The sequence below is a fragment of the Artemia franciscana genome, chromosome 15 (assembly GCF_032884065.1).
Source record: "Artemia franciscana chromosome 15, ASM3288406v1, whole genome shotgun sequence".
In the NCBI taxonomy this organism is placed as follows: domain Eukaryota; kingdom Metazoa; phylum Arthropoda; class Branchiopoda; order Anostraca; family Artemiidae; genus Artemia; species Artemia franciscana.
In genome coordinates, this window is record NC_088877.1 from 2009785 (window position 1) to 2028895 (window position 19111).

The 19111-nt window shown below is 36.5% G+C and overlaps 1 protein-coding gene across 4 annotated transcripts in view; it reads left to right on the forward strand.

Annotated features, from left to right (window-relative positions):
* LOC136036697 (putative neutral sphingomyelinase) overlaps positions 1-19111 on the forward strand; it is a 56683-nt gene that overhangs the window by 20780 nt on the left and 16792 nt on the right. For all 4 annotated transcript variants that reach the window (XM_065719011.1, XM_065719012.1, XM_065719014.1 and 1 more), the window contains 2 exons: positions 864-1070; positions 5660-5794. In XM_065719011.1, coding sequence (XP_065575083.1) covers positions 864-1070; positions 5660-5794 — 342 coding nt within the window. The remainder of the gene's footprint in view (positions 1-863; positions 1071-5659; positions 5795-19111) is intronic.

The following is a 19111-nucleotide window of genomic DNA, read 5'->3' on the forward strand; positions in this document are numbered from 1 at the left end:
AACAGATTTTTTTTTTCCCACAAGGGCTTATGGGGCCAAAACTCTCAGGCTGTGTGGAGAAAAAAAATGTTTAGCTCCCATATGAATTAGTCGCGAGAGAGTTTTGTAGCTGTTGTTTAATTTTCTTCATATTTATTTTGTATCCTTATCATATATTCTTTAATATATATCATTTTAGTTCATGTATATTATTATTTCTTATTTTCATGTATTTCTCTTTTATTTACATTCGATTCTATTATTTTCTATATCTGTCCGTATCTAGCTTATCCGTCCGTTGCTGTGATCTTTAAAGAAAAGAAATTAAGGAAAAATTCCCCCTTGCGGAAAATTGTCTCTCCATGGAAAAGTTACCAGCAGAAGATTCCCCCGTAAAATTCCTCCCCGTGAGAAAGTCCCCCCTTGCCCGTGGAAAGTCTCCTGCCCTTTCCCTGCGGATAATTCCCCCCTAGTATTAATAATGTTGACATTTTAGATTTATAAGTGGTTGAAAAGTCGCCCCCACGGACCATTTTTCCTCCAAGGAAACCCTCCGGGGAAATCCCGCTTCTTGACAATTCCCCTTCACTGGAGATTCGAATTTTACAAAACTGTTAAAGAGGGCCTTGGAGGGGGGAATTTTATTCCTAAAGTTTTTGCAAGAATGTACTCTACAACCTAATAAAGTAATTTTGCGATGAGATTAACGGTGCAATAATGCATACAGCACATACACACATACATTCGATTACATATATATATATATATATATATATATATATATATATATATATATATATATATATATATATATATATATATATATATATATATATGTATATATATTATTTCTTATAATATATCATTTTTCCCTTGTATTTCAGCTTCATGCCGAATATGATACCAATCACGACGAATACTTGGCTCATCGTTTTCTTCAAGCATTTGATACTTCTCAGCTAATTCGTCATACCCGACATTCTGGTGACATAACAATTCTTGGAGGGGATTTGAATACTGAGCCGGGAAGTGGAGCTTATCGTATGCTTATACACAATACAAATCTTAACGATGCATTTGTTTCTAAACATGTAAGCCTGGTCGTGTTTAACCTTAAACCTTTACAGCTACTCCTACAAGGAGAGGATTACGAATATTGTATGCCTGTTATAAGTGGATACAGGAGAGAGGAAATTCCTTCCTCTACTACAGTTGCAAGTCATTGGTGCAATTATGTGGAAGACTGAGGGGGTTCAACCACCCTCCTCCTCCCCCGAGGATGAAATAATAAACAAAACGACGGTTTTGATAAGTTAATGCCAGAAAAAACTGTAAGATTTTGGGGCTGATTTGGGTTGTGGGATGAGAGGAATAAATAGATTTTGCCTTTCCATTTTTGTATAAAACGAACTGAACCTGTAAAAACGGCTAGAATTTAAAAATTAAGACAGCGAAATTAAAAAAAAAATTTCTTATGGAAATATCAATAAGTATCCGAATATTTCTACTTCTCTTCTTTTAACCCTTTGTTAACATTAAAAAATGAGTAAAGAACTATTTGAAGCGAATTAACATATAATATAAAGCTGTTTTTTAATAGTTCTACAGAAACCATGGCTGTTGTTTTTTTTTAAAACAAATATGATGTAATACAGCGGTTTATTAATAGTCTGTAACATATTATAATGCAACAGTCTGCCTCCTTTGTGCTCTTTGTGTTTTTTAATAGTTCTACTGAAACCATGGCTGTTGTTTTTTTTTTAAACAAATATGATGTAATACAGCGGTTTATTAATAGTCTGTAACATATTATAATGCAACAGTCTGCCTCCTTTGTGCTCTTTGTGTTTTTTAATAGTTCTACCGAAACCATGGCTGTTGTTTTTTTTTAAACAAATATGATGTAATACAGCGGTTTATTAATAGTCTGTAACATATTATAATGCAGCAGTCTGCCTCCTTTGTGCTCACGTTTAATCGTCATATCACATTTTTTTTTTCTTTCAAACGACAACTATAATTTATTATATCTGAGTTCTGAACACTACAATGGAGGGGCCTCCCAACTTTAAATTTATGATATTTGTGCACCTTCGCTTTACTATCTCAGGTTTTTTATATAGCTTTTCTAATTTTGTGCGGGTATTTTCAAAGTTTTTCTTCTTCGAAGTGTCGGGCTACCTCTGTAAGATTTCTATATACGTATCTGGCTTAGGTCTATCAGATTCTATCAGCTCCATTTTATTTGTTTAGTTTTCAAAGTGTCAGGTTTCAGCGTTCTTTCATTTGTTCATATATTATTCAACGTTATGTGTTAACCATACTAAGGAACTTAAAGACGATAGGTACAGCTTTGCAAACGTGGTACAATTGTACGAATTAGGGTAACTTGGAAAATTTTCGGTACAATATAAATTTTCTTGTACATTTTGGGTTTACTTGCTTCTTTCTTACTCAGATATCTGTTTAAGTTTTGCGTTACCGAAAATTTTCTTCTTGTTATGGCAAATTTTTAACCTCGTACAAATTGAGGGTACAAATTATCCTCTAGTGACGCAATTTATTCGTAAAACTGGTACAATTTACTTCAAACCGTTGGCAACGTTGATATGTATCTTTTGAATACGTGTCACATTGGGCCTTCAAAGTTGTTGAAACTTCATGCTGACTAACTACTCCGAACTACTACTCTGAAATTTAACAGATGCATTTTAAATTGCATGTACACGTATTGAATAGATATTAGCCATCAGCTCCTGTGTTTTGCTCTACAATGAGCTGAAAAAATGTTTAAAACTTCGGAAAAGCCAATTATAACAGTTACTCAGTGTAAAACTTTACAATATTCTTATCTTTAAATATTTGCTTATTCGGTGCCATCGAAACCGAAAGAGAATATTTCTTTCCTAAAATACCTCAATTCCCCCCTTTACAGTTAAGAAGCATAAGATTTACTCTATGCTATAAAGCCTAGACATTTTTTGTTAATGAATATGCTATGGATACCGTAGCTTGGTCCTGTCTGCAATAATGTTTACTACATCTACATAGGAGGAATAGTGCAGAGGGTCATGGTTCCTCCTCCTTCTACCCTAAACATTTCAAACGACGGACTCTATAATTATTTTCTCTCCCAACGAAAAATGTTGAAGATGCTAATCTTTCCAAATGGTATATAAGAGGTTATCCCGCTCTGGCAAATAAAAAAAAGTCTGGTCTATTTCAACAGTAAAACACCTATTATTCGTTCTTACGAGTTGCTACGTTTTTTCTACGAAAATAAACGGACTTCTTTTCTAGTGATATAAGTTTAATTCATATCCCAGAATATGGTGCCTTCTCGCTCTGAAAATAGTACATTGGATCTTTTTTGTTGGGTGCTAAAATAATGTTCAGAGTGGCGATACTACCTGTGAGATTTTCCCATCTTGAATTTAAAGCATACTTTAATGCTACTTTGTCACGTGCAACTATTGACACATGATAAACTGGCATGATACAATTGGAAAAAAAATTGTAAATGGAGCTTAATAGAAACTAGATGATCAGGATTTTTTCTTGTGCTCTCAGATATGCGAGTTTATGAGTGTCCATGTTTACCTTGTGTGTTATTTTGTCAGTATTTTTAATAGGGACGCGGAAATAATTTAAGATGGGTGTGGGTTTCTTATGCAAGAATAAGCTTTTATGCAGACACGCTGGGCTTTAAAAGGATTCATTTTAAAGTACCAAGGACATTAAAAATAGTTTTCGTCCTCTGGCTCCATCTTAGGTCTATTCATTCCTGAAAGTGGGATTTTCTACGTTTTTTATTTTGATTGTTGTGCAACTATCAACATCTTTCTTTCCGTGTAAATTTCTCTCCTTCATTGCCACTGAATCTTAAAGACGAACAAGCGAAAACTGTCTAATACCTGAAAAGTGGTGCCAAACGGTTGAATAACCCAAATATAGATAACTATTACAACATTGAACAAATATAGGGCTTTTATAAGGTAATGAGAATATGCCAAAACTCAGTAAGAAAAGTGATGTTTCCGAATCGGAAGAAAAAACGATAATATTGACATTTCAGTAGTCAACTAAAGGGATAAACACAACGAAATGTGCTAGCCCAATTGGTCAAAAATATTCTCGTGTAGGTAAGTCAATTAATCGAACTAATAATTTGTAGTGTTTAATTTTGAAGAATTTTAATAATAAACATATTAATACATATCTTAGATTTTTCGCTGTTCAGTGATATATACACTTTCTTTCATTCCTATTTGGAAACAAGATTCTAGGGTATATTCGTGCATAGTTTTAATCGTTCAGCCAGTGGTTACTTTAAACATTTTACTGCCAATTAATGTCAGTTTCCGTCATTTGCTACATCAACTACGAAACATAATGCATAATACATACATAGGTAGATAGATAGATAGATTTATTCAAATGAAAGCCCAATTGGGCCATGGTGACATACACAAAGTAAGCGAAAAAATACATCAACAAAACATAGACTGAAAAGACTCTAAAACTAATTATTTAAGAAAATCATCACGATGCCTCATACCTACTCGGACGAATTTTCCAATATTATTTATATTTAAGTAAAACCTACTTCTAAAAATTTCCAAAATCCAATCTCTCCCCCTGACCTCCCTACCAAAAAATTCTAAGCGCAACCCTCTCAACACCCTACAATCCCCTAAAAAATGATGTAAAGACTGAACTATCTTTCCACGCATAGGGCAACTGTAAGGACCATACCTCAGTCTACTTCTCCCTAAATATTTCCTACGTTTACCAAGAGGCATAAAATTTCCCCTTACATACATTACCCATTTCAAATCTACTGGAGCCAATCCCATTTTGTTAAGCCGGAGCCAATCCCGTTTGTCTACCGGAGCCAGCGCCTATTTTATTTAGCTGAAATAATAAGAAATACTATGCAATTATTTTTCCAAATATTATAATAGACTAGTATAATTTAATCATACCTATATACATCCTTTAGCAATCTTCTTACACTCGTTTTCAAACATAAGCTGAAATGAAGGAAATGATTTTCGTAAACGAAAACAAAAGAAGTGAAATACTTCACGTAAGTGAAATTGGAATACTCTAAACTGAGCAATAGCATAGCTTTTGAGCAGTAAACTGAGCATAGTCTAGGATAGCCTAACATTTGGTTTGTTTATTTAAAATGTGGCTATCACTAAAATTCTTGTTACATATCTTACTGTTGTAATATAACTTGGATGCAGTATTTCAAAAGGCACTATATAGAATTTCTACGAGTGAATATTTGCGCCCTATCCTATTTGACTAATTCGCTCGAACGGTTGGTCCTTTCGGTGGTCCTCCATCTTGAGTCTCAAGGTAGTCAGAAGTCTCAGTTTTTCTATGGTTGAAAGTTTTTAGCTCTTTTTATCAAATTTGTGCATGTTTTATCTGAAAAGACTAAATTTTTCCTTAATACAATTGTTCGTCAATAATCGTCAGAATTTTTTGTTTTAATTTATTTGCTCTTCGGTAATGTTTCATTTTGTAACATACCGTTTTCTAAATTACCATTGTGGAAGTTCGGTAATTTTGCAGCAAAGTCTGCTGAAGTATCAAGATGTTTGATGGTGGATGTGGTATATAAACTGTTGCAATATTTCACCATTGTTTTTATGTATTTATATTTTAGGGAACTCGTCCTGACTATCTTGGTTGTACCAACGAAACGCTGGAAAATAGTTATACACCTAGGCAGCTTCGAAGGCAGAACCATCCTGGGAAGAGAATTGATTATATTATGTTTTCTTCGAGCAATGCCTATAACGTATGTAGATTTCTGCTCCCATTTCTTCTGTTTTGAATTGTATATCAAAATTTTGATTTAGCAATATTATTATGTCAAGTCATTATGGCCCAACAAATATCATACAAATTTATGATTTTTTAAAAATGACTGAAAACATACTGAAAAGATTACTTACCATGTCTGCACCTTCTATGAATTAGAAAAATATGCGTAGTGTTGCAACATATTTATAACTGTCATTTTGAAGGTTAACTGAGGGTTCTTTTTCTTTCAAGAAGTTAGGAAACTACTTTCAAACAGTTCGTGGTAACGAACTGTAGTAAGGAGCGACCCGGCTCAATAGTAACCAAAACTCTAAAAAATGGAATTTTGACACCAATAGCTACATCAAAAGAATTGAATTTTAATGCTTATTTTAAATATATAAGTTTCATCAAGCTTAGTCTTACCCATCAAAAGTTACGAGCCTGAGAAAATTTGCCTTATTTTAGAAAATAGGGGAAACCACCCTTAAAAGTCATAGAATCTTAACGAAAATCACACCATCAGATTCAGCGTATTAGATAACCATATTGTAGAAGTTTCAAGCTTCTATCTACAAAAATGTGTAATTTTGTATTTTTTGCCAGAAGGCAGATCACGGATGCGTGTTTATATGTTTGTTTGTTTTTTTGTGTTTTTTTTCCCAGGGGTGACCCAGTGGTCCTAGAATCTTGCGAGAGGGCTCATTCTAACGGAAATGAAAAGTTCTAGTGCCCTTTTAAGTGACCAAAAAAATTGGAGGGCACCTAGGCCCCCTCCCACGCTAATTATTTTGCCAAAGTCATTGGATCAAAATTCTGCGAAAGCCATTTTATTCAGCGTAATCGAAACATATTATAACTATGTCTTTGGGGACGACTTACTCCCCCACAGTCCCCGTGGGAGGGGTTAGAAGTTTGAAGTCTTCATCTAGCATCCAACGTGTGAGGATCTAGTGTTGTTAACTGTTGAACCAAGTTTTTTCAGCCGGACCATTAGCCTCTTAAAAAACAATGGTCAGACAAAGACTAGTTTGTCCCGAATGTAGGCTTAGAGTCTTTTCAAACTCTGTGAAGTGTGGAGGGTGCAATTGCTCGTTTCACGCAGGAGCGGAAAAGTGTGCCAAAATTGATACAGCTAATTGGAGTGAGAGCTGGTGGTGTCCTGACTGCTCCTCTAAGAAAATACCAATAAATTCTTTAAATTCACCTGTTTTACCTTCACCTCGCACCCCTCGTTCTCCAAATTCAAGAGCTAAGATGCTTAATATCTTAAAAGAGCTGAAATCGCCGGTGCTCCCCCCTTCGCAGAAGTCGACTCTAGCCTCTCCCTATTTACAACATGAAGTGACGTCCCCCCCCCTCTTGAAGTTTCTTGTCAGACTGAGTGCCAGACCTTTTCTTCCGTCGACCCATCCTATACTCTGAACACCACCATTGGAAAATTACGAACCTGCTCACGTGAGGTATCAGTTCAGACCGAACCTTACTCATATGTTACCAGAGAAAATTTAACGTATCCAAATCCCTGTGTTAAAGATTTTGCTTGCCAGACAAATCTTGATATTCTTAAACCATTAAAAGACAGACTAGAAGAGTTATTAAGCTACATTTCGACCGTAATTTCTGAACCCCTATCTGTAACTCAAAACAGTGATATAACAAAGAATAATGAAGTCAATCAAGTGAAATTAAAAAATTCAGAAAATGCTATATTTCCCTTCGTAAATTCATTTGAGACCTCAAGGGCGTTTGAACCAGTGACAAACCAGGTGATTAGCAATGACATTGACCGGAACGGTGAAGTTAATAATGTTGAAATGAAATCAATTATTCATGAACGTAATCCCACTGTATCCGAATACAGGAATTACTTAACGGCTTCCGGTTGTATGCTGAATTTGAAAGAGGATAATGACACCTTTGTTTTAAAGACTAATAAGGTTACTACGAAATCCGATGCAGATATTGAAATTGTTTATGAGAAACTTGTGGCATATGAAAGTGAAGGAAACGGAAGAATTAGCTGGAAAAAAAATGGTGATCAGCGTGTAATTGAAAATAAAGAAAAAACGAAATCAGTTTGCAAGGATTTTTTACGTGCAAAATGTAACCACGGAAAAAGATGTAATCGGCTCCATATTTGCAAATATTTTCTGACGGGTTCTTGCAATAAAAGTTCGTGCTTGTTTGACCATGTTTCAATTTGTTCCGTTTTTATGTCGGGTCGTTGTTTCGGTTGTGACAAGTATCATGTTTTTATACCAAAGTCGTTTAGTAGGTTATTCTCTAAGCCACAAGCTATACCTTCGCATGTGCACGATGCTAGTTATAAGAATTTGACAAAAAACGGAGATGGATTTCGGAGGGAGGCCCCGCCCTTTTTAGGCCAGCGTCGAAAGCACTCACGACCCCATCCTCCCCTTGGCCAGGTTCCTGTCGACACCCATTCTTATCTCCCTGCATTTTCAGCCCAACAATTAATAAACCCTTCCCGATTACATACTCCCCCGCCTTACCCCTTGTTATCTCCTCCTCCTCTCCGTATACAGAAGTCCTATTTCCTTCCCCCTTACAGTATGCTGCCCCATACCCTCCCTACTCCGCCGCAAACCAGCAATTTCTTGACGGACATGAATCACTATTCCCACCCAGCCCCCCTTTCCCAGCACCTTACGAAAACCCAGCCCATTCGTTTTATCCCTCGTGCCTACCCTGTAAACGTGACTCAGGTCTGAGATTTTTTGCGCCCAATAATTGTCATATAATAAGTCCTCGTGCTTCGTCCATATCCTTGCCCGTCCCCCCACATCCAAATCCCCAAAGCAAATCCTTCTCTTACCCCTCTTCTCCAAAGCATAATAAAATTAAATTAAAACCCTACCCCCCAGGAAATTCTCAAACCCATCAAGTTTCCCTGTCGCGATTCCCCAATCGGTTTGTTTTTTCCTAAACTTTTAGTTACTAATGCTGAAAGTCTTAATTTTGAAAAGCTTACTGAACTCGAGGTGGTTTCAGAATCACATTTGATAAATATTATAGCTGTTACTGAAGTTCAATCCCATGACCCAGGGTCCCTACACCTGACAAATTATTCAGAGTTTATTAAACTCCGTCCTTCAGACCACCCACTCGGGAAAAAAGGTGGCGGAGTTCTGTTTTTTACTAAGAGTCACCTTTACCCAAAGGTTATTCAAGTCCCTAATTTATCCGAGTATGATGAAATCCTCTGGCTAAGTGTTAGACCAAAAGTACTCCCTCGTCCATTTAGTATTATTGCAATAGCTGTTTTCTATTATTCCCCAAATCAAAATATCGAGTCAAAACGTAATTTTGTCCAGCAATTACAGGCAAGTGCTGATTTTGTTATTTCTAAGTACCCCAATGCTGGCCTTTTTTTAGTTGGCGATGCCAACGACCTTAAAATGGATTCCTTTTGTGCTTCACTTAAAGTAAAACAAATTGTTAAAACACCGACAACTCGGGGAAATACCTCTCTTGATGTTATTTTAACTAATATGTATAATTTTTACAGCCCTCCCTCAACTTTGCCCCCATTAGGTGGGAGTTATCATTTTTCCATTCTTTTGTCCCCCTCCTCAACTTTTAAGCATACTTTCTCAAAGACTTATAGCACTTACCGCCCCCTTCTAAATTCTGGTCTTCTTTCTTTTGGTATGTGGCTGAGTACTGAAGATTGGTCCGACATTTATAGTTTACAAAACCTTGATGAGAAAACAGCCACGTTTCATAAAAAGCTAATTGATAAATATCAAGTTTGTTTCCCAGAAAAAAGGTTTAAAAGGTGCTCAAGTGACAAACCCTTTATTAATCAAACAATAAAAACACTAATTAGAACCAAATTGAAGCTGTTTAAGAATGGTAAACTCGATCAAGCCAATATATTAAGAAAATCAATTAAAAGAGAAATTCGTAAATTGGCACGATCATACTACAAAAATAAGATCGAAGAATTGTTCACTAATAAGCCAAAAAACTGGTATTCCGAGGTTAAAAAGCTATGTGGCAGGAGTCTTGACCAGCTTAATTTCAACTTACCAGAGCCCCCTGATGTTACTGCAAATAATCTAAATAAATTTCTCGCTTCCATTGTCCAGAGCCTTCCAGCATTGCCAATCCAATTATCAACAGGAGCCCCATCCCCCTTTTTCCCGACTGTTTCCCCGTCTGAGATTGAAAGAAGAATTGATAAACTAAGAAAGACAAGTGTTTGTCCTTTGGATATCCCGTTTCCCCTTATTAGAGCCTTCGGTGACTTCCTGTCTAAGCCCTTGTCTGTCCTGTTTAACGAAATTACTAAGTCTGGGCAAATTCCAACAATTTGGAAACAGGGTTTTATTACCCCTTTGAAAAAGAAAAATGGAAAGCCTGGCTTTGATGGTGTTCGGCCTATTACGCTTACTCCTATTTTTTCAAAATTGTATGAAGGATTCCTTGCAGATTTGCTAAAGGAAAAAATCCTACCTCTTACTGACCTGAAACAATTTGGAAACCTAAAATCAACTTCTACTTCCCACTACCTCGTTTCTCTTATTGACCACATCGGGAAAATCCTCGAAAAACCTAATTCCTGGCTAAACTTAATTTCTATTGACCTTCAGAAAGCCTTTGACCTTGTTAACCACAATATTTTAATTGAGAAACTAGAAAGCGAGTTCAATATCGATCCCTTACTGGTAAAATTGGTTGCCTCATTTTTCAAATAGATCACAGGTGGTTAAATACCAGAACCATTACTCAAATCCTCTCCCTATCTACAATGGCATACCCCAAGGAACTCTCCTAGGCCCCCTCCTTTTTTCAGTCATGGTTAACAGCCTTGCAAAGGAAGTTCCTGACCGTTGGAAATTTGTTGATGACCTAACGATTGTTGAAAGTTGCTTCAAAAATTTAATAAGCGACCCTATGAGTATTCTCGATGAAATTGGAAGTGAGGCTTTGGACCTAGATATGACCGTAAACCCCTCTAAGTCCATGATAATGCCGATTTGTTTCCTCAAATCCTCGCCCTGTTTTCTTAATCCTATCCCTCCTGAAATTTATGCATCCTCGGTTAAATTACTTGGAGTCACAATTTCGTCAAATTTAAAGTGGGATATCCACGTTAAAGATATCATCCATAAAGCTAATGCGTCTATCGCCCTCCTTAAGCTCCTAAGTAAATATAGTGTCCCCCCTTCTCACTCCTTAAGGTTGTACACGTCGTTTGTCCGTCCGCATCTTGAATATGCTTGTCCAGTTTGGCACCCTGGCATCTCCCGTGAAGAATCAGACAAAATTGAGTCAATCCAAAAAAGAGCCTTGCGAATAATATTCAAAGAAGGCTAGGTACCTTACTCTCTGCTCCTAAAAAAGAGGTAGTTTGGAAACCCTTGAGCGAAGGAGGGCGTCGTTGTCCTTCGTTTTTCAAAAAATGCAATACCGAACCCTGTGACGGCAAGTATTTTCCCCAAACGTCACTCACCATCCAGATTACGACAGCCTCGAGCTGTTTCTGAGCTCATCCCAGTTTTGTCCCCCATTCGTTGCGTTACCTCCAGATATAAAAAAACCTTTGTCCCCTTCATCACAGAAAAAATAAATAAAATAGCCAACTAGTTTCGCCTCCCCCCGTTTTTTTTTCTCTTTCATGTGAGGTGCTTTAGGTCGTTGTTCGTTTGATTCGTTTGTTCCCACCGATTGTTTATATGTTCTCTTTTAAACCTTTTCAACGCTAATTTTATCTCACTCTTTTAGTTTTGTTTTACGACTTACCTTTTCAACTTTCTGACATATTGCCGTTTAATTTTTTCTTTTTTTTGACAAATGAATGGCTTTGCCTTTCTGATTTAGTTGTTTTTGACATTGTTTAACCAGTTTTTTAGTTGTTGTGCTATTTTTATGATGTGTTTTTATTTTTATGGTTTTATGACTCTGGAATGCGAATTCCGGAATGCGTCCCTCGGGGCTTGTGATAGTTATTTTTTGAAATTAAAGATCTTATCTTATCTAAGAACATTAATCCCTCACATAGTTGAAATTTTAAATTAATACCCCCCCCCGTTTTTTTTCTTTTCTCACTCCACTCTTATCTTATAGTTTGAGTGATTATTTTGCAATTGCAAACTTTGTAATTCTTGCTAGCTACATTTTTGTTTAAATTTGTTTTCCCTGTTTTAACTTCATGAGTTTTTATCGTTTGACTTTTTATTGATTGCAATTTATGATGTTGTACTGACGCTGAAGTGCGAATTCGGCCCTTTTGGGCTTGTGATAGTCGCTTTGTTGAAATAAATATTATTATTATTATTATACAAACTTTAACCAGTGCTAACATATAGTAATGGTTATTTGGAAGTGTACAGATGTTTTCAGGGGGATTTTTTGGTTGGGGAGGAGGGGGGGGGCTGAGAAGAGGGGGATATTTTGGGGGAACTTTCCTTGGAGGAATTTATCATGGGGGAAGAAAATTTCCATGTAGGGAGCACAGGTTTTTCTAGCATTATTTAAAAAAAAATGAAAAAATAAGTATGAAAAAGTTTTTTCAACTCAAAGTAAGGAGCAGAATTAAAACTTAAAACGAACAGAAATTATTACGCATATCATGGTCTCACCTCCTAATACCTCGCTCTTTACGCTAAAGTATTTTTAGTATTTTCAACTATTTACTCTACGGTTTTTGTGATTCAGGGGTCATTCTTAAGAAACTGGGACACAATTTAAGGTTTAGCGTAAAGAGCATATCCGTAATAAAAACATGAGAATACAGAAGTTTGTTACGTAAGCTAATTTATAAGTTACGTATATCTTTTGCTAAAAAAAAATAATCGTAAAAAATTAAAAGTTCTAGTTGCCTTTCTAAGTAACCAAAAAATTCTCCGCTCCTTTTTTTCTCAAACTCATTCGATCAAAACTATGAGAAAGCCATTTAGCAAAAAAATAAATATGCAAATTTCGTTTTAGTTATTCATCTGCGGAGAGCCAAAATCAAAACATGTATTGATTCAAAACGTTCAGAAATTAAATATAAAAAAACAAGTTTTTTTTTAACGGAAAGTAGGTAGCGACATTAAAACTTAAAACGAACAGAAATTACCTCGTATGTGAAAGGGGCTGCTTCCTCATCAACGCCCCGCTCTTTACGTTAAAGTTTTTTACTGTTTTAAAAAGTAGAGTTAAGAGAAAGAGTCAAACTTTTTTACTGCTTTAAAAAGTAGAGTTAAGAGAAAGAGTCAAACTTCAGCGTAAAGAGCGGGGCATAAAATTCTTCGCTCAAATACGCCACGCCGTGGCATTTTGGCCTATAAAACTCCGAGGGTGAAGACATAGCTGCTATAGTGATAGTAGTAGAAGTACTAGTAGTACAGTACTAGTACAGCGTTTATCCAAACGCTGGGATGCTACTTACCCGTGACGGAAGTGAACTAAATACAAGTCAGCTTTGTTGGGAGGCTAATTTTAAACAAATTGTTAATATCCCTACTACAAAAGGTGGTACTTCCCTTGACATTATTTGTGCAAAAATTCATAAGTTCTATCAAAGACCCAATTCCCACCCCCCACTTGGCGGCAATTACCATCTTACGCTTTCACTACATCCAATACAAGATCATATCCGCAAGCTTAAATTTGAGGTATTTAAGTATCGACCAATTACTGATAATGGTCTACTCAATTTTGGTACATGGCTTTCAGAAGAGGAATGGGAAGATGTGATGACGAATTGAATAAGAAAGCCTAACTTTTCCAAGAAAAACTTATCAGTGATTATTTAATCCATGTTCCAGACGTCAAAAAGAAAAAAATGTTCTAATCATAAGCCGTATATAAATGATGCAATAAAAAGTATAATCCGACAAAAATTAAGACTGTTCCGCCAAAGAAAATTTGAAGAAGCTAACCTACTAAGAAAATCTATAAAGAAGCAGATTCAGAAAGCTTCAGCCCAGTATTACCGTAATAAAGTAAGTGAACTCTTCAAAGCACGGCCGAAGTAGTGGTGTAATACAGTAAAGAAAATTAGCGGCAAAATAGTCGAAAGTGTTGACTTTAATCTTGATGTTCCCCCTGAAACTACGGCTAACTCATTGAATAAACACCTTGCCACTATTGTACAAACCCTTCCGTCTCTCTCATATCATATTCCCCCAGCACCAGACCAGTTTATCCCTGTAGTATAATCTGTTACCGTTGAGACGAGAATACGTAAAATAAACAGAACTTTAATATGCCCCGTTGACATTCCAATTGATCTAGTAAAAGCATTTCCTGATAAGTTCTATAAACCTCTATCAAATATTTCCAATACAATTACTAGAAGTGGTTCATTCCCTAAGTGTTGGGAAAAAAAAAGGCTACATCACACCCATACAGAAGAAAGGTGTTAGATTAGATTTTTATGCAGTTCGTCCAATTACCTTAACACCAATATTCTCTGAGCTGTATGAGAGCTTCACAGTCGATTGGCTTAAAAACACAATCCTTATACTTTTTGATGAACAACAATTTGGAAACGTGAAAGGTATATCAATGCCACATTACCTGGTCAGTCTCCTCGATACTGTATATAAATTACTTGACGAGCCAGATACCTGGCTAAATCTCCTTTTAATTGACATCCAAAAGGCTTTTGATCTAGTTAGTCATAAAGTTTTAGTTGAAAAATTGCTGATTGAAATTAATGTCCTCCATTTTCTAGTCAGTATTATTGCATCTTTTCTGTCAAATAGGAGTCAAGTTGTTAAGTATAAAAATATTTATTCTGATTCACTCCCTATTTCTCGCGGAGTTCCGCAGGGTACGCTTTTAGGTTCTTTACTATTTTTGGTAATGATTAACAATCTTGCTAATGAATCAGTCAATCGATGGAAGCTTGTGGATGACATGCCATTGCTCGAAAGTTGCAGAAGAAATATTAAGAGCAGTGCAATGGAAATTCTAGGAGGCGTTGTCCTAACCCACGCTTTCAATGTATTCTCCCAGCCCATTATTGCCCACCAAAGCCCCGTTTACCTCGATCAGAGCACAAAAAATCCCAGTTTTAAATCCTATTAATGCAAGAACTGAGCGCTACAGAAAAAGCTTTGTGCCAGCGTTTGTTGAAATCATAAATAAATGAAATTTATAGTGCATCACGTTAATGTGTCATTTATATTGTTAATGTGTTAGTTTTGTGTTTCATTTTTGTCTGACAGGCCAGTTGGATTCATCGGTGTATGTTTTTGATAATGTACTTATGTTTTTACTTATGCCCCCGTTTTTTTTCATTTTATTCATTGTACTCATTGTATTTGACAGGCCAGTCTGACTGACAAGCCATCGCTGTAGGCAATGTTTTAATATTTCACTTGTGTGCGTATGTAGGCTAGCTGACTGAAGGCAACAATTTCGGCAGTTTTACGTTGTGAGAGTTTGCTTGATAATAAAGTACTTCTCAGAGTACTTCTAGTAAAATGTAAATATTGCGTTTTGATTAGTTCAACATCTCCCACACTAAGCCCTGTAACTTTCAATATTATGTTCCATGCCGTTCCTGAGAAATATGATATGCTCTTTTGACACCCTGCATCCACATGCAGTGTTTCGATTTAGTTCAACTTCCACCTCAGTATCCTTAGTGTTAGTAGTAGTAACAGCCGCTCTTAAGATATTTCTGATACTCCCTTTTGACAACTTGTATGCACGATAGTGAGTTTTAATTTAGTTCAACTTCCTTCTTAAAATTTTCTGAAATTTTTCACCCAAATACCCTTAGTAGTAGTCACAATAGAAGTCGTTGTGGTAGTAGTGGTAGTAGTAGTGTGCCTTTTCTTCAATCACCCCCCTCATATTCCCTGGAAGTTCTAATTTAATACCCTATGTCATACATCAGATGCGCCCTTTTTAAAACCTGCATGCACAGATTGTGTTTTGATTTCGTTCAATTTTCCCCTCAACGTTCCCTGAAATTTTCACTTTCATACCATTAGCCTTAGTATTGGTAGGAGTCATAATAGTAGTAGTAGTTGTATTCGTATTAGTAGTTGTAGTAACGGTAGCAGCAGTAGCATTATGGATATATTGCCTTTTCATCAGTTGAAAATCCCCCTCATCATGCCCGGGATGTTTCAACCTCTAAGCCGTTCCCAAGATATCGTCGACGTACTCTTTTGACAACTGGTACGCACATTGTCTGTTTTAACTTAGTCCACTCCCTTCTGAACAGTCTTTTTAATTTTTCACCTTAGTATCCTGAGCCTTAGTTGTCCCAATCGAAATATTTGTTGTAGTAGCAGTAATAGTAGTGGTGGTAGGAGTAGTAGTAGTAGTAGTTGTAGTAGTTGTAGCAATAGTATTAGTAATAGTAGTAATAATAGTAACGTAAACATGTTGCCTTTTGGTCAATTGATCTTTCCTCTCATCATTCCCTTAATGTTCCAACTTAGTACTCTTAAGTAATTCCTGAGATACGCCCATTTGACAACCCACATGCACGTAGTGTGTTTTGATTTAGTTTAATGATTTAATGATTTAGTTAAAACCCAACCTTACCCTGAGAGCTTCACCTAAATGCCCTTAGCCTTTTTGGACAGAAAAGGTAAAACCCCCCCCCCCTTTCCCGATAGCGAATACTATATATGAACAATCAGCCAATTGAATAACTTACTGCCCTTGTCCCAAAGGCTGTGTTTGACGGTTGTAACCCCAGATAATGTTCGTTTTCCAATCGAATTAGTCCCTTTCGAATTTTCTACGATAAATTCTTACATACCAAAGTGCCTAGGTGAAAAAAAAAATGCGATGCCTATGATTGGCTATTTCAAAAGGACACTTTTGTCAAAATTTTTTATTTTGACTCTAATCCAGGCAAACATTGAGAAAATTGATGCCTAAATATAGCTTTTAAAATGAATGTTGATACTTAGTGAAACAATCAGTTTAGTTTATTTTAGTAGTATTTCGAATTGACGAAAGTAGAATTTAGGCCGATGCTTCCGAGCAGATCCGATGCTTCCGAGCAGATCCAATGCTTCCTGGTGTACGGACAGATTGGTATTGTTCTTGTATCTTCGGGAATTATGACGACAAATGTTTGCGTTCTAAATTCTCCCTTCCTTGTTGGGTTTATCCCGAAGATAACATTGTCTCCAAGAGACTGTTATACGAGATTAAGAGAGATTCGATCTATGGTCACCCAACTGACATTTTTAATTAGTTAATGGAATAAATGTCTACCTTCCTTTTTGTTCCCGAAGCGCAAAATCTTACAAGGGTATGGCACAATACTCTCCTTCTACAAGTTTTAATTCGGTCACGGCACTTGCGTTAGAATTTTCCGAACTTAATTAACTCGTGGACTTTTATTGTCTTCAATCCTTTATTTATTCTTATCCAGTATCATCTAGGCTATTTGAAGAACGAAAGATCTCTACTGGCATTTTTTAGTCCTATCCAATCCAGCATCACGTAGGCTATTTCAAGACCAAAAGACCCTTATCAGCGTTCTTTAGTGTCTTCTATTCTATATTTACCTTGGATATCTCAAACCAAAAAACTTTTCCTACATGTTTTTGTGTCTATAATCCTTTATTTACTCTTGTCCAACATCTCCTAGACTATTTCAAAACCAAGAGACATTTTCCAAGCATCCTCATTTCATCTGACCCTCCTCGAATTCGGGAAATCACAAATTCAAGAAACACGTGATATATGAACCTGTGCAAGTACAAATTCCCTCGGCGCATGGGGACGCAGCGCAACGATGCCAGGGGGCCGTCTTGGTGTCATGCCAGTGGAAGAGGGACGCCCCACCATCGTGGCTGGGTTAGAGGGACAGCCTGACGTTTCGCCAGTGTCAAAGGCATTCCTGAGCGTCGCGTCAGGGGGCTGTTGTGGTATGCTACAGTGTCAGGGGCCCCGGCAAGGTCTTCCTGCTTGCACAAGGTGTATCTCACGTTTCTTGTTTTGTGAAATTCGTAATTTTCTTGAGAATCTTAGGGTGTTTATACTATACGCTTGAAAATTTTCAAGTGGATGAGCAAAAGCAAATTTGAATTTCTCTTGCTACGATCGACAAAACCAAGTTTTCGTGTACAAGTTTATTGTCCTCATTAATCTCCTTATTGTCCATTCTGCCTACCCTGGGAGTTCCATGTGATCCAACGAAACGAATATGTAATCGGGGATTAATTGTGAATTGGGATGTCACGGATCAATGCAACCGAATTATTTTCAAGATATTTTCTCCTCTTAGGTTCATTTTCCCCAGTGTGTACGCCCATTCAATTGCAAGCCGATCAAAGACGAAACAAATTTGGGCCTTTTTTGTCGTGATGAATGAATACAACGAATTATTTCAGTAGTTTTTACCTTGAGGTCATCTTCTTTCGGTGCACGTGTCATGTAAGTTCAAGCTGACTGAAGAAAGTAATATATGTTGTCCCAGTTTCATGTCCCCCACATAGATGCAACAAACTTTAAAATACGGTCTATCATTCATTGAGTGGCATTCATATGTCCCTGTTTACATGCTCTGTAAGTTTCGAGCTTATTAGAGATGAAACAAATTTTAGCCTAATTTTGGGCGTCATGAATCTATAGCCAAAATTAGTTTCAGGTTCTTGTCGATATAATAAGCTTGCTTTTTTTTAAATAACTTTTGTCTCAAGTATGATATTTATTGTGTTAAGTTTTTGTTTAGTAGTTAAGACTGGGTGTCAGGAACAAATTTAATTTAGTATCACTCAAATTACCTTAGCTTGAACTTATATTATTCTGCACCTATGAGGAATTTCATTATTTTCGTTAAAGGAAAACTAACCCAAAGCTTAAGTAATTCGAGATCAAGTAATATTTGACCATACATGCGATATGATGTGTTTCAAGGTAGAGTATAGATGAAACATAATGACTGTTTCTTTTATGTATGAGGTTTCTCTTGTCCCTGAAACTTAGGATGCAAGTTTCAGGCCGATTCAAAGACAAATTCTAGTCCATTTTGAGGCGTTTTGGGGACTGGGGCTTCCTTACCCCCAAACTGATTTGATCTTGAAAATATGTTCCCTTTGGTCAAGGGTCTTTTGTCCTTAAGTTTCAAACTGGTCAGGGTAAATACGTTTTTTTCGAGCATTTATGAGTCCCTAATACCCTTATCCCTTCCCCCAAAATTGTTCGTCCCTTAGTTCAGACAGTGATTGCTAAAAGTATCAAGCCTATCAAAAAAAAAAGTTTTTGGACCATTTTTGAGCTGTATACTTAGGTTGCCTGTGCCTCAAACCAAGAGAAGGCCCTTTTTCGGAGAAAACAAATCTTCTCTTCAATTTTGTCTTGTACATTG